The 25,558-nt window shown below is 39.9% G+C and overlaps 1 protein-coding gene across 8 annotated transcripts in view; it reads left to right on the top strand.

The window, feature by feature from the left end:
• LOC308390961 (calcium-activated potassium channel subunit alpha-1a-like) overlaps nucleotides 1-24,949 on the top strand; it is a 103,474-nt gene extending 78,525 nt beyond the window's left edge. For 3 of the 8 annotated variants that reach the window (XM_080873354.1, XM_080873355.1, XM_080873353.1), the window contains 12 exons: nucleotides 278-310; nucleotides 1,820-2,149; nucleotides 3,568-3,661; nucleotides 9,984-10,107; nucleotides 10,467-10,691; nucleotides 12,679-12,871; nucleotides 13,805-13,918; nucleotides 15,176-15,306; nucleotides 16,468-16,662; nucleotides 18,099-18,217; nucleotides 18,315-18,536; nucleotides 23,299-24,949. In XM_080873354.1, the coding sequence (XP_080729480.1) occupies nucleotides 278-310; nucleotides 1,820-2,149; nucleotides 3,568-3,661; nucleotides 9,984-10,107; nucleotides 10,467-10,691; nucleotides 12,679-12,871; nucleotides 13,805-13,918; nucleotides 15,176-15,306; nucleotides 16,468-16,662; nucleotides 18,099-18,217; nucleotides 18,315-18,536; nucleotides 23,299-23,320 (1,802 nt within the window). In that variant the 3' untranslated portion in view covers nucleotides 23,321-24,949. The other 5 variants (XM_080873356.1, XM_080873360.1, XM_080873357.1 and 2 more) reach the window with 5 other exon arrangements.
• The last annotated feature ends 609 nt before the right edge of the window (nucleotides 24,950-25,558 follow it).

Below are 25,558 nucleotides of genomic sequence, written 5' to 3'. Positions count from 1 at the left end.
TCACTGCTTAGAGTGACACCGTAGATATTTAGCAGATGACTACAAACATAGAGCGAGCTACTCTTAAATTACTGCCCACATCTCTGAAAATCAGATTTCTAACCGACCTGTTTTACTTCTCATTGCTTTGTCCGTGTTGTCTCCACGGCCTCAATTTTTTTTAAGTGCCTTCAAGAGAAATCCCTCAGCTTTCCGTTCACAGTCGTCACTTATAATTTGCTCTCATTACGACCTGTTCTTCTCTGTAACCTCTCATCCGTCTCTGCATTTTTCTCAGCTAAAAATAGCTATAATGGATATATCAAATCAAGTAAGTTTTGATTTCCATTCTCTCTTTCTCTCGACTCACTTGTGTCTAACCCCTCCATTTGTGCATTGTCAGCTATTAATATTTGAGCTGTCCCTGACCTGCTGTATTTCACTGTCCAGTCTATCATCATCATCCATGACTGTGTGTCTTATGCATAGCATTAGGAAACAGTTTTGAGTTGATTCTTTGTGTTAGGTATGAGTTAGGGCTCAGCAGCACACTCATGGCATCTTCACCATGACTGTGGATAAACCAAGTCTGGACAAAATCACTTAAAAACATTCAAATTAAATGTATGCAAGAAAAGCATTTCAGCCTCGCATAATTGAGTAAAACATATTAAAATGCAAAAAGCCGATCTTAAACTCTCTCAGCTCTCGTCCAACGCTTACAGGAGTGTGAAACTAGTGGGTAGTCCACTTTAACAGGATCTGTGATAGGCAGCAAATCTGCCACATTGCATTGTCCTGGAGAAGTGCTGTGCATGTTTGACGTGGGGCAGATGAATAGTGGAGGTCTGGAGCAGGAAGGATAATCTGCTAGACAGCTGACTGTTGAAATAATCATCTCTCTTCTCCGGTTTTAGCTCCCAGACATTTTTGAACTAAGGAAAACACAGCTCTTCTGTCTCTTTTTATCTTTACCAGCCTCACCGCTATTATATCGCTAGTATTAAAATGTATATCGAATTCATTCCTCCCTCCTTCATCAGGCATAAACTGCATGTAGCAGCTAGTGGCTGCTGATTCACACTGTCACCTCCTTGTTCTGGTAGCATAACAATTGCTAAAACACCTGAAAGCATATTTATTAATTCATGTTTATTATAAATATCAAAGTAAACGTCAAATCCAGCTTTTCATTGGTGGCTACAGGAAGTGGTTAAGTGGTGTTAAATAAAAATGAGCTTTTTTTTAAATTATTCAGCCATTAGCATTCTTGTGCCAGAAAGAATTACCCCCCTAAACCAGTGACTGTCCTTTAATTATGATAAGAGTCACAAGATGTTTTATTAACATACACACTGCTGGTCTTACGGAAGTCAGTTTAAATCAAATCCTACCTTGTGTTTAGCTTCAAGAATTAAAGGATTAGTTTGCTAAAATCATAAAGAAAGTGCCATATTCTGCTTTCTCATTTAGATAACTTTAGCTTTTTTTTCCTATCGTGGTTCTCACGGCATTAAAATAAGATTAGAAAAACGCCAGCTATGTTTCTACAGCATCCACTACGAGCTGTTTCTATTCTTCGGTATGGTATGAAGATTATCCCAGACCACGGTAATATCATTTGTCAGTTTGTTTTTCAGTGTTTCTTAGCATCACAAATGAAATTTTATTCCCTAGTTTTGCACTGTCTCTTCAAACCTTCTGCAAATACTACCCAAAGAGACAGATATCCAAAGAATTAAGAGGGGAACTGTGTTTTCTGTGATTTGAGTGAACTAACACCTGAAGAAAAAAAACATAAGTATTGTATAGCTGCTGACTTTGACTCCTCTTCATTTAGCAGTAAACAACAGTCCCTTAATCCAGCCTTATCGGTACAAGTCAGCTAAACTGAACCACACCTCAGCCAGTGAGGTCTGTAAGGGGCCCCGTAGCGGAGTTGCTGCTTTATCGGTCCGTTTGGTAAACAACCGCAAGGGAAGCCTGCTGCCCCCCGCTGAGCCCTCTGCTCTGAGACTGAGCTTCGTGGGCTCCGAGGACTCAGGCCAGGTAGGCCGCCCGCCAGGGGTGACAGAAGAGGTCAGCCGGCTCCAGCGAGCCCGTAGCCTGCCGGTGAAATACAGATACCACCCCGGTCACTCCAGTAACGCCACACTCAGTCAGAGGCAGTGTAAGGGCCACATCCCCCCACATCCCTCTTACCCTCAGCGTGTTTGGCAGGCCTGCACTCAACAACAGCACAACCAAAGCATGTGCTTGCCAGTCTGGAGTGGTTGCATGTGTAGCATTCCTTACTAATGACCCAGTGTGTGCAGCTGTCAGCTGTGAAACATTAAATATTGAACAGGCCGAGCGAGATGTGAAGGGCCAGTGTGTTGGAGCATCCCTCTCGACTGGAAAGCCCCCTCCCTTCTTCAACGTTTTCCATTATGTTGTCAGTCTTCGACATGCTAGCGGTGCTTGAAATCATGTGTTCGTCGGCGGAGGAGCAAGATCTTTGGGACTTTATTAATTTTAATGAAAGCAATTGCAGTTTCTTTGTATAAAAAAGAAAGAAAGACAGAAAAGACTAAAAAGAAAGAAACAGTTCACAGCTTGAACCATCAGTTATAAGGTACCCGAGTGTATTTTCCATGACCTGTAACAATCTTTTCCCAGTGAACGATGGCTGTTAAAGTGCTATTAGTGAAACACTTTTCTTGCTGCTTGTATTTATTTTACCAGCGACTGCCACAGAGTAGAGTTGTTTTCTGCAGCTGCGATATTAGCTTGTAAAAATATTTGCCTGATTACTTTACTCGGGGGTAAAAGTTATAACTCGTTCCCTATGAAGAGCTCAGTGCAGTTTGCTGAAGTGATAAAGACAATGTCCAAAGGGCATCTCAGCTGTACATAAATCACTCTGGCACAAGGACCAACCTAATTGTATAAGCCAAGGGCACCACTCTCAAGACGAACAAAGACCAGAAATCCAGGATTCAACACTGACTCAAAGCACCTTTGCTTGTAGTCTTAGATGCTTAATATTTATAGGTTATTACCTTAATTAAATGAGAACATGAGTGATTAGTGTGAGCAACAGTGATGCGAGTCTAGGTCTATCTGTAGTACAGTAATCTATGATTACGAAATCACAGCCCTCTTAACAGCCCTCAACTTATTTGTGGTGCTACATTATCTGAATGATAAAACTGTTGACAGGTGGATTACAGCAGTTCAATGGATTAGTGCGTATGGTAAATAAAGCTTCCCAGATTAAACTTCAGCAAATGGCATGATGGTTGATAATGGCACTACTGCATGTTTGCATCTCCATACACAACCATGCCAATGATGTGCTAATGTATCCTGTCTGCATTATGCTAACATTGGACTGTTTCCTGCTACCCACTGGTTAAATTGTCCTGTCCCACTCCATCTTGTTCACCCGACCTCTTTCCACTCTGTCCCTGTATGTATATTATCTCTTTGAATTCACTGACCTCAAATTGTGCTGTGCTGTTCTTTTGTTGTCTCTGCTGTGTGGATCTTTGCTCGACTTCTGATCATTTCCCGCCATCATGCTGTTTCTTTGGCATTTTGTTGCAGTTCAAGAGGACCAACAATCAGCACTATCACCCAAAAAAAAGCAACGTAATGGAGGCATGAGGAATTCTCCAAACTCCTCACCTAAGATTATGAGGTAGGTACCACAAGGAGCTATCTGTCTTTGGGTTTTTACACATATAAATTCCCTCACCATAAAAATACAGATAGCTTCTTTAATAGCCAAATGTTAAACGCCAACAAAACACAACAAACTGTAATCACCGCTCGGTTTAGTTTAAACACAAAAACTACTTGGTTAGGTTTAGGCTTGGTTTAAACTATGCTTTATCAATTCAATTCAATTTTATTTATATAGCGCCAAATCACAACAAAAGTCGCCTCAAGGCGCTTTATATTGTATAGTAGATACAGAGAAAAGCCCAACCATCATATGACCCCCTATGAGCAAGCACTTTGGCGACAGTGGGGAGGAAAAACTCCCTTTTAACAGGAAGAAACCTCTGGCAGAACCAGGCTCACGGAGGGGCAGCCACCTGATGCATTCAACACAACAGTAACCCTACATGTTGAAAATTAATGCCTTCAGGTTTGACACCAAAGGGGTTCTTTAGCGTTGTCTCTACGCTATTGCTTGCTAGATGACAAATGATGACCTTAAATTAAAAGAGCAATTCAAGTCATGTTATCCTCATTGGTTCAAAGAACTATTGTCCAAAATACACCCTTTTGCTTCCTTCACAGATCTTCAGTCCATGCCTCCCCCAGTGTTAAAAGTCTTTATGTCATTAGGGATAATACTCTATTATTTACATCAATAATGTCTCACATTCAGCCTACATAACAATTAGGACAACAAGACGGCCCATACCCTTTCCTTTTTCAACACAACACACAAGTTCTTGTTTATGCCCCGGTCACCTGTCATGTCGTTCTCTCTGGTTTCCTCAATGAACATCTTAATCTGCTCCAAATGGTACCGAATTTGACAGGAAACATCATCACCTGCATCAAGTCCACCAATTATATAACACCCCTCCTCATCCAGCTCCAATGGTTCAGAGTTCTTTACCAATACATTACAAGATTCTGCTCCTCACTTTCAAACCTCTCTCTATGACCCGTGTCCTCCCACATATTGTCCAGATTTCTTTCAACCTTTCTTTCATGTGTTCTATGGTTTTCTGATTAGTTTTAGGTAGTTTTAGACCTAGAACAATGGGTGCCAGAGCTCTCCGCTGAACTGAATCCATTGCATCATTGCGTCAATGCCAAAGGCCATGTTGTGTGCATCTGTGAGACACCAGCAGTTCTGACACAATGGGAATCAGAATGACCTGGTTATGATTAAGGAGTAGGAAAATGATTGCCTGTATTCACAACTAGTAAATACAGAGAAACTGTTTGCATTCACTTGATGACTCAAAGAGTTACTCTCCTGTTAGCTGTACTTGGGTCTCTGGGCGAGGGAAATCTTAAGGCTATTTTCCAGCAAACTATTCCAAGATGTTCAGCAGCTAGCTGCTAACTTTGTTGATATTTGCTATAGGGCTGTGCGATATGACCAAAATCTCATATCCCGATATAAGAATTCTATCGTTCGATAACGATATAAATCACAAAGATGTAACATTTTCTGTAAATTCTGTGAATCTCGGGCAGCTCGACTTGCGGGAAGTGTTTCCAGCTGTGCGTCATGTTGCTGGAGTCAAGTGTTTTAACCGATGCATGAAACTATACATTTTTAGACATAAGTTGTAACGGCCGCCGTTTTCTTTGTGAGTATTTATTACACGGCGTGCTGCAGGGAAAAGCCTGTTCTAACGTTTGAGTCTAACGTTTATTTTTTAGCACCTGGCGGCTCTTTTTTTAATTCTCATCCGTAAATAATCTGCTCTTTCACGTGATTCAGTTTATTTTGAAAAGTCTCAACAGGATCTTGAGCTTTATTGTGAAAGGTTTATGTGGAACATAAACAAGTGGACACGCGACGCTGTTACCGTCGTTGTTGTTAACCACAACGCATAAGGCAAGGCAAGTTTATTTGTATAGCACAATTCAACAACAAGGTGATTCAAAGTGCTTTACAGAGACATTAGAAACAAAAACAAATAAAAAGCATGATTTAAAATTGATTAAAACAAGCAAACAAACAAACTAATTAACAAACAAACAAAACAGTATATAAAATCAAAACAGATAAAATCAGAACAATAGATAAAATCAGTAGTTAAATGTAAGTTTTGAAATTTAAGCTTAAAAGTGTGGATTTGGTGCTTTATTCAAATGCAGCTGAGAATAGGTGAGTCTTCAACCTGGATTTAAATAAACTGAGTGTTTCAGCTGATCTGAGGCTTTCTGGGAGTTTGTTCCAGATATAAGGAGCATAAAAGCTGAATGCAGCTTCTCCGTGTCTGGTTATGACTCTGGGAACTGATAAAAGACCAGATCCAGATGACCTGAGGGATCTGGATGGTTCATACTGGGTCAGGAGGTCACTGATGTATTTTGGTCCTAAACCATTCAGAGCTTTATAGACCAGCATAAAAACAGGCGCTTGTCAGTCCGTAGTGTGGTTATATAAGAGAAAGAGAGAACTTTAAGAAATTAATATAGCCACTACAGTGACCATCAAAACGATGAAAAAATATTGCCGTAAACAGTTTATTTTGCGACACCACGAAATTAAACGATAATCTAAAATGAAACGATAGACGTTTTTATATCGTAATCCGATATATATCGTTATATCGAACAGCTATATATTATATTTGTTGCTTAGTGTTGGGAGGGTAACATACAGACTAGCTTCCTGCTCATCATAAGAGTAATGAAACCAAAACAACTTGCCGGACGGTATAAAAATACTCTGCAGGGATCTCCAGTCAGGTGATAATCCTTTGTTGGTTTATAACTATAAGCATAATCAAATAATCTCTTTCACATTACACATATCAATTTAACCTCTTAGGGACATAAATATAGTCATTAATGTAGCTTTAACAAAGCTTTGATGAAGAAAGTACAGATACCTGTGCTTTAGGAAGAAAACCAGTACTTGTTGGATTAAGCAGTGCATTACAAAGAGCATCTGAAAGAACATTTTTCTACGCTCCTTTTTTCATGGAAAATATGTCAGTCACAAGGTTTCATGTGACACCCACAGACTACAGTTCTTAAACAGGCCTGGCACTAATGACAGCACCAGGCAGTCAGAGGGGCTCTAAAGGATAGATAGCCCAAGGCTATTCATCTATTGTCGGATCCCTCTGAGGTCTTTTCAGCACGTAAGGCCACAGATGATATGTATCATCACAATGAAAGGCGAATTCAAATGCTACCTTGCTTTTATCTTGTCTCGTGAAATTAAATCGTAGCGTATTGATCTTGACTGGAGATAACACTGTTATTCAACAAGAACCCATTAGAGGGACGATAATAATAGTAGTCACTGTCATTAAGTGCAATGTTATAAGGAAGCCAGGCAACAGGGAAGACCTGCAGCCTGATGTATACAAAGTGCAACAGCACAAATGAAATTTAATTAAACCTGACAGATGACTTTATGTTCTCACTGCTAATATGGCTGCGATCTGCTTGACATTTGGAATTCAAACCCACATATGTCTGTATTGTTTAATACCATCAGATACAGTACAGATCAGCAACATTCACTATTTCTGGAAAAAAAATATTGCTTTGTATTATAACTAAAAGTGTCAGTATGCATACATTACCATTTCCTTTGATGTCTGGTCTCTGTTTTTTCCAGGTGGGCGTTTGCCCTTTATTTATTTGGTTCAAAGTGGTTTGAAAGTTGAATTGCTCCAGGTGATTTCCAGGCTCTTGGGAAGCAAAACCAGGCTTTTCCAATGCTATCAGCAAAAAATCAACACACCAAACCAATCCATCTACTTGCCATGCTAATACTGTGCAGTACAGGTGGATGTGATATTTCGTGCAGCGTCTGCTGCCTACACGCTAGAGAGGGATTCGCCGTGGTAGCCTAAGGGATACTTCATTGCAACAAGCAGAGAAAAAAACATCTGGGTGTATACTATATCAAATGTGTTTTTACAGGACCCGCGGCCTCAAGGCCTTTGTAAATAAGTAATGATCAACAGATTGGCTGTGGGTTTTGAAGAACAGGCCTTTGTCAGTTTTCATGATGTGCCGGGTTTTCAAAGACTTTGCCTGCTCTTAGTGCTTGTGTTAGAGAGAACTAGTGCAGTGCTGCCGAATTAGAAGATTGACATAATGTGCATGTCTGCCTTCTTCTTTATGGCTCTCTCAGCTGTCATTACGCTCCTCCAGAAAACACCTGGCCTTATGTTTCGGGGTAATGATGTGTGAAGTCTTGTCAAACGTGTCATCATAAAGCAGTGAATTATGCTGCTGATCAGTTTGAATCTTTAGAAGTACACAGAAGTGACAGTCACGGACACTTCTGCGCTGTTTAACGAAACAAACCACGCAAGAGGAAAAAAAAAAAAAGCGATCACGTTTCCACGAGACAGTTCGCTTCTAGTTCCAGCAAACTAACATGACCTGTCTGGAACTTAGCAATGACGACCTCACTGAAATTAACACCATTTCCACGGGCTCCTTGATGGGTCATAAGACACATCTAACTGCGGGATGTCATAACGCGTTTGGTCACATCGGAGTGCCGTGACATACACGTCATGTCTGTTACAGAACTGCTGAGGCAATTGGCAGTGCAGGGTAGTGACAGGCCGTCATGGCTGACAGTGAGCGATAGCTATCCTGGCAGAGCTCTGCCTCACCAGTCATCTTCACAAGGACAAACTGAAGTGACAGCGGCTCCACTGAGTGAGTGGTGAAACATTTGACTTTTGATGGAATATTTAGCCAAGGTGTAAAACCACTAAATGCTTTCACTCTTATTAGAATTTGAATTGCACTCTCACGTGGATTTTAAGCACTGTAATTCCAGTTTTTTATGATCATTTATGATTGTCCTGGCTGTAAACCTGTAAACCTACAGTTTATCAAAGCTGCCGCCTCCGCTTCTTTTGATTACACAGAAAAAAGAAAAGCGGCGATGTCTGATTTCATGCAACCGACAGTCTAGAAGCAGCAAATGGGAGTGAGTGCCATTGTTTTTAGGACCCCCGCTTTCAATATATTGGAGTGTATTTAATTATTTTTTTTATTTCACGTTTCTGTTAACATTGTACTTTAAAAAAAAAAAACAAAAAAACATGTGCACGCTTTGACATTGAAATTTTATCGTACACGCGCTTTTCAAAGTGAAGCCGCATCGACAGAGAGGTAGAAAAGACATTTCCCTCTACTGCTACTTATATTCTTGAAAGGACATCCAGGTCTTGCCTGGGGGTATATGAGCCCAAAGGCGGGGGTTTTTTCGGCTTCAGTCTCTTGGAGCCTGAGGGATGGTAGTTTCAGCTGACACTTTCATACATACTTAACATGTTACTTAAGGTGCCCATTCTTTTGAGGTACTTGGATGGATTAAAGAGACGCTCTTGTTACGAGGGGAGGACTTGAACAATTTAAAAGGTTTTGGACAGAGACCGAAGACTGTTGTCTGGATTTTCAGAAGACAGCATCTTTAACTTTGATCTGAATCTGACAAAGTTGATTTAGGGCAAAGGGATTGTGTTGAGCAGTACTGCTAATGTGGCTGGTCACGTATATCGGTTGGCTTCGGACAATCTTTATGTGAGTTTTCTTCCGCAGATAAAAAACTTTTCGTTGGGATCAGCTTGATGAGATGTTAAATTTGGGTAACTTACAAATTTCTGTTAATCTTTTTCATACCATAGATCATGTGTTTGATTATTCTATTACATGCATCAAAACCCTTTATTTAAATTAACTGTATGACTTCATAAGATCATATCCCCCTGACCAGAACAAGCGTGATAGAAATGCAGGTACTCGTGTTGGGAGACAACTTTTAGTGGTCAGCGTTAATGTTCACCAGTGAAATTAGTTTATATAGTTCTGATGGTCTGTTTAAACATTAATACCCTTCACTTTGGAAAGCAAATACGGTTGGGCAAATTGCTGAAATATTTAAAGTCTGGTCTGTTAAAGCTTTTACCATGCAGCGCACTACGTCAAAAGCCGTATGCAGTAAGGGGGCGTAATTGCATCTCCGTGCTCATGCCAGTCAACGCAGTGTGTTGCTGCCATCTTCTTCCGCCTGGCTGCCGCTGCTGATGTCACTCTGCTTGATGACATGGCAGTTTTGTTGGCATTTCTGCAGATGGCCTCTGACAGGAAAACGAAAAGAGGAAGCGGGAAAAACTAGGAAGAAAGCAACCTTTTTTTTTTCTTTTTCATTTTTTAGTAAAAGCGACCTATTTGCAGATTGCCAAATATTCTTATGGTTAATTTATAAAATGTGTTTTTTGTTCAAATCAATGATATAATTTCACTTTCTCCCTCCCATCTTTTTGTTTGATTAGACATGACCCACTCCTCATCCTGGGAAACGAGCAGATTGAGAGCATGGACGAGAACGTAAAGAAATATGACTCCACGGGGATGTTTCACTGGTGCCCGTCCAAAGACATTGAGAAGGTCATCTTGGTGGGTCCTGCTCCTTCACTCGGTACACGTCATTTGTCCCGACACTCTTCTCCCTGGTGACAGATGTGTCATGTCACAAAGCACTATCAGAGGTTGACAGGGCACTTAAACACTCTGTAATGAGGTGTTTGACATGTCATTTGCTACAAGAGTGCCCTGCACTATGGAAAATTTCTTGTACTAATACATATGCCATTTTTCAAATTACTTTCATTGCAGTGCAGAACTGCATGATATATTTTACAGGGGGGGCATGCTCACTGCAAAAGGAGAAAGCGCTAACATTTGTTGGAAATGCCCATTTATGCAAATTCCAGCCAGGAACATATTGATCCCTTATCCCTTTCTTTCCCTCTCAGACACGGAGTGAGGCAGCCATGACTGTTCTGAGCGGTCATGTGGTCGTGTGCATATTTGGAGACGTGAAATCGGCGCTGATCGGTGTCCGAAACTTTGTGATGCCTCTGAGAGCAAGCAACTTTCACTACCATGAGCTGAAGCATATTGTGTTTGTCGGCTCCCTTGAGTATCTGAAGCGGGAATGGGAAACTCTGCATAATTTCCCCAAAGTCTCCATTCTGCCTGTAAGTAGAGAAAAATCACTAATTTCAAATGTTTATCTAGATCACGTCAAAGTGATGCCTTTGTTTTTCTAAACTGGTGTGCATATAATGCTCATTAACAAATGTATTTTGTGGGAAACGTGATATTGTTTCATCAGTATAAAAAGCACATTGTTATTTTGCAAGCTGTCCTGCAAAATGCTCATTGTTAACAAATCTTAAAGCCATCAACAATTTGTGGTTTTCGGTAGAATATTAAATCCTGGACATTACATAATGATTAATATTTATGTGGTTATGCTAGCAAAGGATTTGGCTAGGTTTAGGGGAACATTGTGGATTTGATTATGTGAATTTCTGCCTGGACTTTATTAGGGAAGCTATGCATGACTCCCAGAATAAGGAATCCTTATTTATCTTATATTGGACTTAGTTGCATCCTGTCAGTTCATCTGCTGTGTTAAACAAGCTTCAGTGCTGTTCCTTCACCTTGTAAGCCAGATTTCTACTGATTGGCTACAAATTTCAATCAGACGGATAGCAGGTGGCTCACAGCTAAACCTCTGTACCCGAATTGATTATATGGAGGTTATTCTCTCTTTCTGACATCATACAGTGCCAGAAGGGGAAAAAAAGTCAGAAAGCTGCGCACCAAGGGACAGATTTATAAACACGTTGCATCAGCACAAACTGGGTTTAGGTGTAAAAAATAATAAAAAATTGTATTGTATTGTTAGTATTTACAAAGAGATAGCAGTGAGAAGATTATGCGTAAGAGGTGACAACTTAAAGATGTTTGCATGTATGTTTCTGAGCGGTCCTTCAATAAGATGCAAAATATGGGAGGAGAATCTCCAAAAGTTGATTCTTTTCATCTGGATGTCCACATGAACAGAATCAACTTTTGGAGATGGTAAATGGCCTGTATTTATATAGCGCTTTACTAGTCCCTAAGGACCCCAAAGTGCTTTACATATCCAGTCATCCACCCATTCACACACACATTCACACACTGGTGATGGCAAGCTACATTGTAGCCACAGCCACCCTGGGGCGCACTGACAGAGGCGAGGCTGCCAGACACTGGCGCCACCGGGCCCTCTGACTTTTGGAGATTTACTTACCCGGACGATTGAACATGCATCAAGACATGGGAGGAGAATATTTAAATCAACTGCACGAATCAACGTAGAAATTTTTGCAATAGACACTAAGGGCGATCGTGGCTCAAGAGTTGGCAGTTCGACTTGTAATCGGAAGGTTGCCGGTTCGAGCCCCAGCTTGGACAGTTTCGGTTGCTGTGTCCTTGGGCAAGACACTTCACCTACCGCCCACTGGTGATGCCCAGAGGGGCCGACGGCGCGATATGGCAGCCTCGCTTCTGTCAGTCTGCCCCAGGGGAGCTGTGGCTACAACTGTAGCTGCCTCCACCAGTGTGTGAATGTGAGAGTGAATGAATAGTGGAATTGTAAAGCGCTTTGAGGGCCCCGAAAAGCGCTATATAAATGCAATCCATTATTATTATTATTTACTGCTAATTGCGTTGATATTTAACACAGAAACAAACATGTCTTAACTTGTGCACTTTATATGAACTGACTGTGCTTGTGTTTATAGGCACAACCATTAAACTAACCACACCCATGAGCACTATGAGGATTTCGCTCACATGCTTTTTTTGTCCCATTTAGTAAATCTGGCCTGAAAAGTCTTAAGCTCGAGCTTATAGTGAATACTTGCACATTCGCTGACCTCATTATGTGAAACTTTGTTCATGTTTAATATGAGCATCCACAATTTTTTTTTGTTCCACCATTAAAAGACTTTGTGAAAGACATAATTAGCAGTAGCAGCATTTGTCAGGACTCGCCAGCAGCGAGTAGTATAATTTGGAGCATGCACACGAGGCCGACAGAAGTTTCGAGGTTGCCTGCCGTTCAAAACTTTGATTTATTTCTTGTACCTTATAGGTGAGATAACAAATTCTCTCCTTCACTGGTTCTCAAAGGGCACACCGTTGAGTAGGGCAGATCTGAGGGCTGTCAACATCAACCTCTGCGACATGTGTGTCATTCTGTCAGCCAATCAGAACAATATTGACGATGCATCACTGCAGGACAAAGAATGCATCTTGGCGTCACTCAACATCAAATCTATGCAGTTTGATGACAGCATCGGGGTCTTGCAGGCTAATTCTCAAGGTAAGGAGCGCCCTATCATAGTTCACTGCACTGCCTGGAAGGGACAGGGCCCTGGCACAGAGAATATTCCTCAGTGGGTGCTGCTTGGCTGACCTGGTGTCACTGTGTTTGACAATAAACCCAGCTGACTATTCCTCAGGTTACTGTAACAACTGGTTTCTTCACAAACTTAATTGGTGGCAACAAGCACAGCTCTGGCACAAGAGATTTGCCTGGCTTGCACATTGTTATTTTTCAATATCTGAGACTACTTTCATAAAACTAATGTGTGCAATGTATTAAAATTGCATGTTATAGCTTTCTAAATGACACTTGAAGCACTCAGTTAGCTTCAGATGGTCTTCAGTAAGGGGCCATTATTTGGCACTGAGAGAAATCCTTTTAGAAACCTTTTGGCCTCGCGACGGGTGGAGGGTGTGGTGGTGGTAGGGTCTCCAACAATTTCATTATTCCTCTAATACATGTATGACCTCGCATGGTGCTGCTTAGTCAGCAGTAAGTGATGGATATCACAATATACCCTATGTATTATACATACAGCATCACTGATTTAATGTGCTTACTTGTCAGTCTGAGGAAAGCAAGAAATGTCAAGTCAATTTGGATTCAATCTTGCGTCACTGATTTTCTATTTCATGACTCCATATTGTACATGCTTTTTTTTGCATATGTTTGTAAAATGTTTCTGTCTCCATGCACACACAATCAAAGGGAAACAAAATGAGCTGTTTGTCACATCTATTATATATAAATCAATACTGGTCGTTGTCAAGAATATGGTAACACTGCACTTTACACCTCACTCGTGGCTGCAAATAGATGAAATAGCCCCGACACATTAGTTCTGCTGATGTGCATTATCGTAACCTCTAAAATCAAGTACTGAACCTAGTATTAACTGATGTGCTTTGTGTGACATGTATGTCCATTAAGGCTTCACACCACCAGGAATGGATAGATCATCTCCTGAGAATAGTCCAGTCCATGGACTGGTGAGGCAGACCTCTGTCACCACTGGAGCAAATATCCCCATCATAACAGAACTAGGTATGGTTTGCTGCTACGTGTTGATTGATATGCTAGCTCTGCTGTTTTATGTTCTTTTCAGTGTAGTAGTTGTAAACAAATCTCCGAAAACACAAATTATGCAATTAGAGGCTGTCATCACTTGATTAACTGTACTAAAAGTGGAATTTGTTTATGCTTTTGTCCCTTGTTGACATGTACCAGTAACTGTTTTTCCTTAACACTTGTCTAGCGCCATTAGCAAAGCCAGGCAAAAAACTGCCTGTGATTTCATTCAGTCAGGATAAAAGCAGTGGGACCAGCATACAAATGATAACTGAGCTGGGTAAGAAGAAGTGCCTCTGTCCTGTACTGCAGTGTCGTAACTGCTGCTGCCTCCATATCAGCTTTCTTTTGATTTCTCGTGCTGCACAAGAGGCTCAGTCCATTCCCATGGCATCACTTTGAGCACATTTTACCCTTGGTTCTGGTTGAAATTGCCTGTCTTGTTTTGGCTCCCTATCTCAAAGCAAAATTTCTCCCTTTTATTTTTCTAAGAATTACAGGGTCTTTGATCCCTCAGAAGTCCTTGTGGCTGTTTTCATAGCATCTTCTGTCGGATCACGTTCTCTGTCCCGTGCCCTTCTTTCATCTCAGCCCTGTCGATATGACTGACATTTATTTCTGTCCTCACAGAAGAAGCAGTTCTCCAACTAAATTTTACATCATTACTTTCTTCCAGCTACTGCATGTGTTTTTGTGCGCAAAGACATCTTTAAAGAAGGTTCTGGGGCAATGAAATACTTTCATTTGACTTGACATGCAAGTACAAGTAATTGGAAGTTCTGTCTTGGATTTACAAGACAAACAATGGCATAATGGTGTTACTGATAGTGACCTCAGGAGGACTTCAAGTTAAGGCCTGGAACTTTGACAATATGCATGGTGTCATGAGTGTGCATGAATGGCCTGGATATGGAATGTGGCAGAGGCAAGTTGGCCACAAGGCTGGATACAAACACCAGACACATATGTCATTTTAGTTCTTTTAAAGAAACTAAAATGTGGTCCAAATTTGGAACTAAGCAAATGAGGAGAATATGCGAAACTATTCACCGATTTCTAATACAGTCCATATCTGCTGCTACTGACTGTTGTGCACAACTGCTGTATTGTTGTGTCCTCCTCTTCACGTGAATCAAGCATTTGCCATGTTGGACTCAGTGTGCAGTAAAAAAAACCCAACAAAAAACAAGCTGAACTGAAATAGCTAATAAAATGAACACGTTTACCCCATAGTGAATGACTCGAATGTTCAGTTCCTGGATCAAGATGATGACGACGACCCAGACACAGAGTTGTACCTCACACAGCCTTTTGCCTGTGGGACAGCATTTGCAGTCAGTGTGCTGGATTCCTTAATGAGTGCGGTAAGTCAAAAAATCGAATTTCTAATAACATCTGCCAATTGCAAAATAGGTCAACTAAATAGTCGCGGTATCGACTGATATTAGCTACTTACTGATAAAGCTGTATCAGCAGTCTTAAGAGCTTGAAAAGAAGAAGATTGGGCTTTTGTTTGTTTCACTTCAGTCCAAGAAGCAAAACGTGGAGAATCCCAGGTATTTAAACCCTAATAGGGCTCTGCTAAGCTCATGTGATGAAACACATGTTCATCTCCAAAGGGGAAACTCCCACTTGGGTTTAAATACCTCCATAACCTTTTGGTTATGGAACTGAAGAACCCTCTTGGATGAGATGAAATAAAAAATATAACCCTTAATAATGACACATAACAAATGTTTTTTTGTGTCGTGTGTCTAAAAGAAAAAGAATAACCGCTAATATACTGAATTCTTTACTGCCAAATATCGGTATCAGTATTGTATCGGTTGTATCATATATTGGCCGAGCTTTACAACTAAATCTAAAAAAATAATACAAATAATAAAGTAGGCACATTCTGGTCCTCTGTTAAAAGAATGAATGACAAGACTGGAACTTGTACAAGGCATGATGGCTTCATTTGTCTGCCTTTCAGTTTGAGTGAGGTTAGAACAAAGCTGCCTTCAAGTGTGCTCCAGTGTAGACAAAGGTAATGCTACCTAATGGACAGCCCTCATCCATCATCTGAGTCAATAGTGCTGTCAGCAGCCAAGGGAGATGTCACCATGCTGTACAAGCAGGGGGAGACAAGCGACTGCAGTGAAAAGAAAAGGGGAGACATTTGCCCTTGTTAAAATCAGCAAAGCAATAACTGAGGAGGGATTAGAAAGATAACAATTACAGAGAGGAGTATATCTTCAGGTTTAGTGTGTGGTTTATAAAGCGGACTTTTTTTCTTTCTTATATAAAGCTAAGTAATAAATCCTTGTACAAGTGTGAACATGGACTCGCTGCTCTGATGGAAGTAGGTGTGACCTGCAGTAACTGGATTCTCCTGTCTTTTCACTCCATGTTCAGGCCAATGTGATGCGACAGAGCAGGGTTAGATAGCACCATTCAATCTGCCTGGCATGCTGAGAAGGTTCAGTTGTGACTTTGGGAGTGTTTGCTTAAGGACTCACCCCCCTCTAACTTCATTCCTTCAGACATACTTCAATGATAATATCCTCACCTTGATCCGGACGCTGGTAACGGGCGGGGCGACACCGGAGCTGGAGGGGCTGCTGGCAGAGGAGAATGCATTAAGAGGTGGCTACAGCACACCACAGACCCTGGCAAACAGGGACAGGTGTCGCGTGGCACAGCTGGCCTTGTACGATGGGCCCTTTGCCGACCTCGGGGTAAGTGATTGGTCTTGTCACCTGGGGGCTAAGGACATTTTTGTCAGCTTGCTTTGTGGGAGCTGCTGTTACTGAAGGATGCAGAGTAATAGGGATGGGATGGGGATGTAAAACTGTGTTGAGTGATTGTGACATAGCTGAAATTGTATAATGAATAGAAAATAAAGTTATATTTATCTATAGAATGAGCATCAAATAAGTATTTTGGCATTTATTTAAGATGTTAGTTTTAATAGCATATTGTTAATAGCATATTGACTGATTGTTAGCACTTACGTAGATGGATCAACTGAAGAGCCAGATGCATTTCTCAGGTCGTGTTTCAGGTCTTTGCTGGATGTTTCCTATTTCTTATGGACACAGCTTTCACACACTGGTCATCTGCTGTAGAAAGATTTTAAAGCCTGCCACTTTTTCTTTTGTCCTCTACTTGTTCAGTTTCCTCAAATTTTTTAAGGACGCACTACACACCATGAGATATACCAAGCTTCAAGCTAATATATTTTGGGAATTTACATTTGTTGGTCCAAAAATACTATGTTTGCTGGTATTTTTCATAAACCCAAATCAACTAAAGACATGGGAACAACTGATGGGTTTTGTGACAGGTTGCTAGTAATGAAGTGACTAAGATTTCAATTTAAAATCTCTTATTTTGTTTTCCTAACTCATCCCGTCTGTTAGGTCCCTTTATTTATGCTTGAATGATTCATATGATTTAAAAAAAAAAAAATCCTTTGACAGTGGTCAGGTACAAGAACTGAACTGAAAATGACGGAAAGCAGCCAATGTCCAAAGAAAAACTAAAAGCCTTCAGAAAGCTTGGAAAGCTATTTCCGAAGACAACTTAAAATTTAGTCTGACTCTTAGGAAGCTAAATATAAACAAAGGACGGGTGGCTCAAGACTCCTGTACAGTACTATAAATGGCAGAACAAAGCTAATGAGCCAAGGAGGCTTCTTTTATTTTGTGCTATGGCTCTCTTAATATTCTCTAATATTCCATGAAATCCATCATTGCTTTACCCTGGTGACCGAATCCTCTAATTGTGGCAGTTCCACTTCAACTGGAATGAGTTAACTGTGTGCTGTAAAATGTTGTTGAATGCTTGTGTTTCTTGTCGAGTTTGTAGAGTTATCTGCTTAATTTCCATGACTTTCTGCTTTATTATCCAGCTGTATCAGATAAAGACGTAATGCTATCACTTTTGATGCTAGAGATCTATTTGCTGATTTTATTTGAGTGTGGTCAGGAGACAATTTTGTCCTTCATTTACATAGACAACAGTAAACAAAACAAAGAGCATGCAAGGGAAAAGAAAAGACTACGCTGTGTAACACAGATTCTATTTTTCTATGACGTTAATATGTATTTTTAATGTTGGTTTTACAAAATACAAATTGTGTACTCATCAGTTTTGTGTTGCTCTCTTACAGGATGGTGGTTGTTATGGTGACCTGTTTTGTAAAGCCCTAAAAACTTATAACATGTTGTGTTTTGGCATCTATCGGCTACGAGACGCACATCTAAACACACAGAGCCAGTGTACCAAACGGTATGTGTTCTTGCATTTGACTGAAATCCAAATAATAATGGATTCATGTATTACTTTATTTATAACTGGCCTCACATCTGGTCCCTTTTTCCTCTAGATATGTCATAACCAATCCACCGTATGCATTTGAGCTGGTGCCCTCAGACCTGATATTCTGCCTGATGCAGTTTGACCACAACGCTGGCCAGTCTCGAACCAGCCTCTCCCATTCTTCCCATTCATCCCATTCTTCAAGCAAAAAGAGTTCCTCCGTCCACTCTATCCCCACCACCAACCGCACCAACCGAGCCAAAAGCAGGGACTCGCGAGACAAACAAAAGTATGTGCCCCTCTAAAGCTCTGTGACTGTCTATGTCCGTGACCGGTGCCTGCCGACAGCGTTTGCCTTGTTTGTCCAGACAGACTTTCACACGTCTGAGTGTCAAAGTGTGTATGTCCGTCTGACGGTGTATGTATGTGCCACTTTTGTGTTTAACAAAGCAATTTAGTACAGATTGGGTTTCCACTTTAGCAGGATTGGCTAATATTGCAGGTCAAAGAATAACTGGAACTCCCCTGGACTGAGTTTCATTCCATCCATTAGCTGTTTTTTTCCCACATTCTTGTGCATTTGAAAGCCAAGAACAGTAGTAACATCCTGACTAGTACACTTTGAGTCAAGTGCAAATATACATCAGGGTTTCTACAACTAATTCTGTCCAGTTAACCGCTTACCAACTTTTAATTAACTACGAAAGCCTTACCTATACACACAGACTCCTCTCAACCTCCATCTAATGTGGAAGAAAAGGATATTATTATATATGTGACACTGGCAAACACATCATAGAACATGACAAAGTAATTACCCTCAGGGTAGTAAGTGACAAACATTGTACAACCTCCATCTTTCCTTTTTGTTTTGCTAATATCCAGCACCTCTGTGATTATGGCCACCGTCTCTTTCCACTTGTAGCATTCCAAGTTTTGTTTAATTTCGAATTAAAGCTGAAACTTATTGTACTAAATTGCACTTTTAAAATTACACGTCTTAAAGGTTCATGTCATGTCAATGAATTCTTGCACATCGTGTCCTCTCAATGCCTTTTGATTTGCGTTAGAAAGCTGCGCTTTTAGTTAAATGTTACTTGCCACCGTGAACTATTAGTTATGTCAAGACAATTTGCAAGCATAAAATGTTACGGTTGTTAATAAAGTTTGACCCGCACAATGTGAATGTCACATTTCAGTTTTATTCTACAATTGTTAAACTTTGTGAAGAGACATTTTCATGTATTATGATTACCACTTGTATTACCAGTAATTAGACTGGTAAACTGAATCAGAATTTCTATGCACCGCTGCAAATTGGGCCCCTAACTGCTTAAAGTCAAGGTTCAATGAAGCAGTGAGTACTACACTGTCAGCATACGGCAGCAATAGCTAGCATTTTTTTCTCTACAGAGTATTCGACCTGCAACCAAAGGAGCTGGAATCCTTATAATCTTCTTGTTGCCTTTGTCTTGATTTCACAATTTAGGTCTTACTTCAGTTTGAAGCCTTACTACACCTGTGGTCTCCACAGATGACACTATAGTTGGTGTGAATCGCTATAGGAAGGCGTTTCTGCTGTGGAAATGTACATGGCATTCTATCTAACTCTTAGCTAGAAGCAGGGATAGTTATTCAAAGTAGATTTCGTACTTCCAGATTTTATTACTTTGGCTAGACTTTCCCAATTCAACATCATGTTTGGGCTTACCAAGTCCCCGACCACATACACTTTTTTCAAGTGATTGATAAGCTGACAGCTTCAACCATAGTGTATTCAAGACACAAGCAGCTGACTGGATGATACCACTTTGATCAGTCATCAATCTTTTATAATGGTACCACGTATACCTACAAGTTTTTTTTTTACCAGATGTACAGAAGTCAGAGTTTAGATTGTGTAGATAATTCTTCACAGGTGGCCCCAGCCCATTTTTAACAAAAGCATGTCCTCAAATGTATTTGGCTTTTCTTTCTCTCGATAACTCTAAAAAGGTAAAGAATCCATTTCCTATCCATAAGCTTTCAACTTGCAATTTGCAATATAGAAACATAACAGCTGTAAAGCATTACACTGTACAAGAAGACAGAGCCTCTAAGCTACACTTAGAGTTTCACGACTTATCTGTACACTATGGTTGTTCTCTATAGGCTGTACCAATGTAGTGCAAGCCTACCAGGTCCCATAATGAAATAATGCCTTTGTTAAGATAAGATAAGATAACCTGTACTTTTAGTGCAATATACCCTATTATAATTACACTGTGGTGTCTGGCAGGTGTTTGTTATAGAGTGCCTGCAAGCTGGCATAATGAATCAGGTGAATCATTTAATTAAAGACTGTAAGATCGATATATAAAAGGTTGTTGATTTCTTGGACTTTTGAAACCAGAGAGGTTGGAAACCGAAGACACTTCATCGCATTCGCCATCACAAGTCTTTAGATAATGAGCATTCCCTGTAAATCCTCCTTTATGAGTTGAATAACAGTCATAATTTCCCAAATAAACCATATTATCTGAAACTATTGATTAAAGTCACCAGTTGCATATTTACTGAGTTCACAGACTAATGAAGCTTAGAGCTATTTTACCATGTACGTCTATACAACAGGAAGTCTTATTTGGAACCAGGGAAATAATTCCCTGCTGGGCAAAGAACATTGGGGCGCTTCTGTATCGGCTCCACTTGTCAGGCTCAGGACCCACATCCATCTTTTATACTGTCTATAAGTATGCCTCTGTGCTTCCGAATAACTCATTTTATGTCTTTACTAATGTATGTTGGACCATAAAGTACAGACTTGTTTGAATCACAAAAGCTTGTTTGTGCCATGTGCAGTATTTGCATTAATTACTAAATGTTGTTAATCAGGCCTGTCCTTAAGTTCATGGGTTCGGTTCATGGGGCCGGTTATATTTATTGAATATATTCCCGGTATGGATGGGGTCTAAGATTGTTTGGTTTAATTGTCTGTCTCTGAGTATATATTGATTACAGGTATCTCAGTATTTTACTGTTATTAACACAGTGAAGGGACTTTGCAGAATTGACAGAGGTATGCATTCTACAAATAATAGCAATATCATAATATTTTCACATTCATTCAAAGGGAATGCTTATGTGTCACAGCTGCTGAATGAACACTACAGGCTTTTTATGGTTAACAATACTGCTCATGCTCAGTTAATACGATGCATTGCACTTTTTTACAGAGATCCATTTAACACACCAGTGTATTCGTTTGATTTAAAAACATCTGAAGTGCAGCTGCATGCTGGTATTTCCATCTGAAACTTGGAGATAATTTTTTAAAACTGCTTTAACAATAGGCATGGGAAGATTATGGCTGTCTGACATGCATTATTATGCTGGATGCATAATAATGGCACTTAAAGATATTTTTACATGACCTATGTTGTTTTTCGTTATCTTTTTTTGTGATTAGTGGCAACCTACTGTTTAACCTACTCCAAATCCATACGCAATGAGATCATCTGCTGGTTTTATGCCTCCGATCTTCCTGCTCTGCCTTTTCTGTTATTAATGGTCGCATTAGTATTTTCCCACTTAGCTTACACGTAGTGTACTACTTTCTCTTTTCAAAGTGCAACAAGGATAAGTAGAGTTGGCCAAGGTATGGAAGTGAATGAATATGCATGATATTACATACTTGCACTGAACACGGTCATGTCCCTGCTGACATGTTGCCCTCTGAATGAAAGCCAAGTAGTTTAGCATTTCCAAATGACTGCTTCAGGAGAGCATGGTCGTGACCTAAGCAGCACAGTTCACAGCGGGTTTGACTGTAGAATGTGTGACTGCAACTGAATGGTTTGATGCTACATTTTACTGTTGTTTAATGTTTTGTTACTGGCAACATGTGTCTGCTGGCACATGTATTAATGCACCACAGTATAACAGCCTTAGGTCATGACCATGGATCACATTGTAGAATGTCAGGTTATCTATTTCCTTCTTAACCAGAAAAAGTTGCATCAAGCCAAAAGTTTGAAGTCTTTTATAAATAAAAGGTTAGAAAATATACAATAATTATGAAGGTGGAAGTCCTGCATTAACTTGTAATTTGGTAAAGAGATTTTGCTTCACTGGAACTTGCATGTCTTTAGACTCAACAAAGCTGCATGCTTCATGGCAGTATATTTTTAAAAAATGGCCATAAGATGAATGGCATTATGCTACAATCGCACTAGGAGACAAAAGTAGAGACAGCAACACAATCAAAATTATTGCAAATGTGCACGATGAACCTGAGATCTGTTGCCTCCGACCACTCGCCGTCACTTGCCCTCTCAAACTGCACCAAGAGTCTGCTCTCAGTTTGCAGTTGAATGGTAATTATGTGGGATAAATTAGTGAAAATCACAAATCTTATGCTACTCTTGTCTACATGCACAGAAACATCTTACATTCTAACCTAAAGCAGAAATTCCACAAATAGTTGCTACGGGATGGAGATTAAAGTGCAAAATTGCACAGGCACTTGGCAACCTTGCTTTCTAGATTAATAAATAGGGCGGCAGTTACTTGCAAACATTCGCCAATCTGTGTGAAAGTGATTACAGTTATTTGAAGACAGTTTGCCTCCCACCAGGCGATCTGTGCAGTGCCATTGCGTGCAACACCCTCAATCCAGAGGTGGAGGGTGTTGCAAGCTCAATCGCTGGGCAACCAGTTGGCGACCATGACTACTTGTAATAGACCCCTGACAGCAAAACAATTAAATCCAATCACTGGGCAAATGCTAATTTCTCCTAATCACAAGGAGGTTGCTGTCCTATTTTTACACTAGCGTGATTGAAATATTAGAGAGGGAGGTAAAAACACAATGAGTGATATTTTCCCACCACTAAAAACTCACCGTGGAGCTTAAAATACCTTCGTAAAGCAACAATTTAGAAAAAACATTTTTTAAAATGTTATTAGTGCATGTAAAAATGCATCATATTAATGCAAAATATTTGACCTCCATGTAGCATTAACTGTCTGATGTCCTCCCTTGTCTTTTTATGATTTTGACTCTTTCTCAGAAAAGACATGGTTTACAGATGAGCAACAGAATACCCACCAGAGGACCATAAAGCTCAAGCCTGTGAATACTCTCGCCGTCAATCACATCAGTCGATATACTGTACATCCGCAAGCAGCTTGATTTCACCCATCAGAGAAGCAGAGCACAAGCGCTGAGTTCTGGACGCGTGCTGGTTATTGGACTCCTAGAAGACTCATCGTGTAGGCGTCCGTCCGGAATCTGAGATATCGCCTCATCTGCAAACGCAAATCATCATTTTTTTCATCGTATAAGGCGAACATGTACTGCTTTCGTCATTCACCTCTGCAGCAAGTTTATTTTACGTAATCTTCATTAAAGACAATCGTTGTCAAATATCACAGTCACTCAGCTATTAGTTTGCACAGCTAACCTTTAGCAGTGGCCAGACTCCATGACTTTTTTGGTTTATTTTGGGGAATGATGGTCACGTCAACAAGAAAAGCAATGTTAAAAAAACAGAATAACTACTTCTAATACTGCTAAAAGGGGTGTTTATTAGGATTAATGGATCAAGTTTTGCAATTGTAAAAGTTGCCTTCTTAGCTGTGTATGAACAACTACTACTACTTCTGCATTTACGTTAACCAATGTTGCAGAGTTAGTCTGTACAGTATGTTTAAAATGTGTATTTTACACCCAGCTGCAACCCCACCACAATGGCATTGTTAGTGACTGACTCTCAGTGATTCCTTTGCCATTTGGAGCTAATTCACAACATTTGTGACAGTTACGACGGCCAGTGTCCATATGTAAATGGCATTTGGGTCCAGCCTTATCTGAATCCATTTATGTTTGTCTTATTTTTTTTGCCTTTTTTCAGGTGTTATAAATGTTTTCATGTTGCTATTTCAAGTTGTCCAAAACCCCGGAAGTGTTAACAAGTATCTGCATCTGCAAAATTTCTTTTTGTTTTTTAATAGCCAAATATGATAGAGCTGTTTTTGTTGGGTTTTTTTTAAATTTTGGTTAAATTATAAAACAACCAAAAATCCAAAAGTTTGTTCATTTTACATTTATCCATTTACTTAAGTCACTATAAACAGCTAAGCCAAATGCTATGACCATATATGATAGACTTGTAGGTAAGATGAATGTAAAAGCCACATATCGCATAAAGTGGGCATCATTTAAGTCCTCCTTTGGCTGTAAGCACTGCCTGACACAGGATTGTCTTGGAGGCCATTAAGCAACTTGTATGTTCTCCATGACCAATCTTAATGCCATAAACAGACATGATTTTTGTTGATGCACGAAGAACAGCTCTATCATAAAAAAAACAACTGAATTTTTGGCTATTTGTTTTTTTTTTTGGAATACTTTGTTTTGTTTACCTCCTCAATGACTGATTACATATTTCATTTCCACTTGCTTCTAATAAAGCACCAATCATTTGTTTCTGTTTGGAAGCACAGAATAATGTGTGTGGTGTTATTAATCATGTCTTATTTTAATAATGAATCACAGCTATACTGGCACTGTTGTCACTTTACTTTAGGATCAATGAGGGGGAAGGAAAGGTAAAAAAAAAAAGCAAAGAAAAGCACATATTGCTCCATGAATTTCTCGATCCATATATGACACATAACAGTCCAGCCTAGGATTCATGTTGGATGTAAAATGAGAGAGGTTGTGACATTTTTACTGGCACAGAGGAAACCCAAGCTGTCCATCCCTCAGTGCCAGTAATGTGCCAGGCAGTGCTGAAGCCAATGGAGGACTCTAGGAAGACCCACTGCTGCGAAAAGAGGCTTCTAGTTTAGTGTTCTTAAAAATTCACTGGAGATAGCTACAACTGTCGCAAACAGTCTGAGAAGTCTTAAAACTTTTTTTCTTCTAAATCAATCCATCATCAAGAGCAGCGCCTGAAAGCAATTCAGTTGTATGTAAATGTGTAAAGCTTAATGTGAAGTATTTTTTTCTAGTGTGTTCCCGTTTGACAGTACCTGTGGGGTTGAGAGACATTCAACATTGCAGTCTAGTCTGTATTATTTTGTGCTTTTTTTTTTTTTTAGCACATCGTCAATGCCAGTGCTAAGTTGATATTTCTGACTATGTCATCATACACAATAATAAAAACTGTTTATTGTCTTGTACAAATAGCCTTGTATATAAATTGTACATGATTTCATTTTGTATTTTCACAAATTAAAAGCAGATGTATTGTGTTCTATAATATGTCTTGTCTCTTTATTTTCTCAGATTTTAAAAGGATGTTAATGATGTTTTACACACACACG

This window comes from Rhamphochromis sp. 'chilingali' (assembly GCF_963969265.1).
Source record: "Rhamphochromis sp. 'chilingali' genome assembly, chromosome: 22".
Taxonomy (NCBI): Eukaryota; Metazoa; Chordata; class Actinopteri; order Cichliformes; family Cichlidae; genus Rhamphochromis; species Rhamphochromis sp. 'chilingali'.
This window is presented reverse-complemented; position numbering and strand designations above follow the sequence as displayed.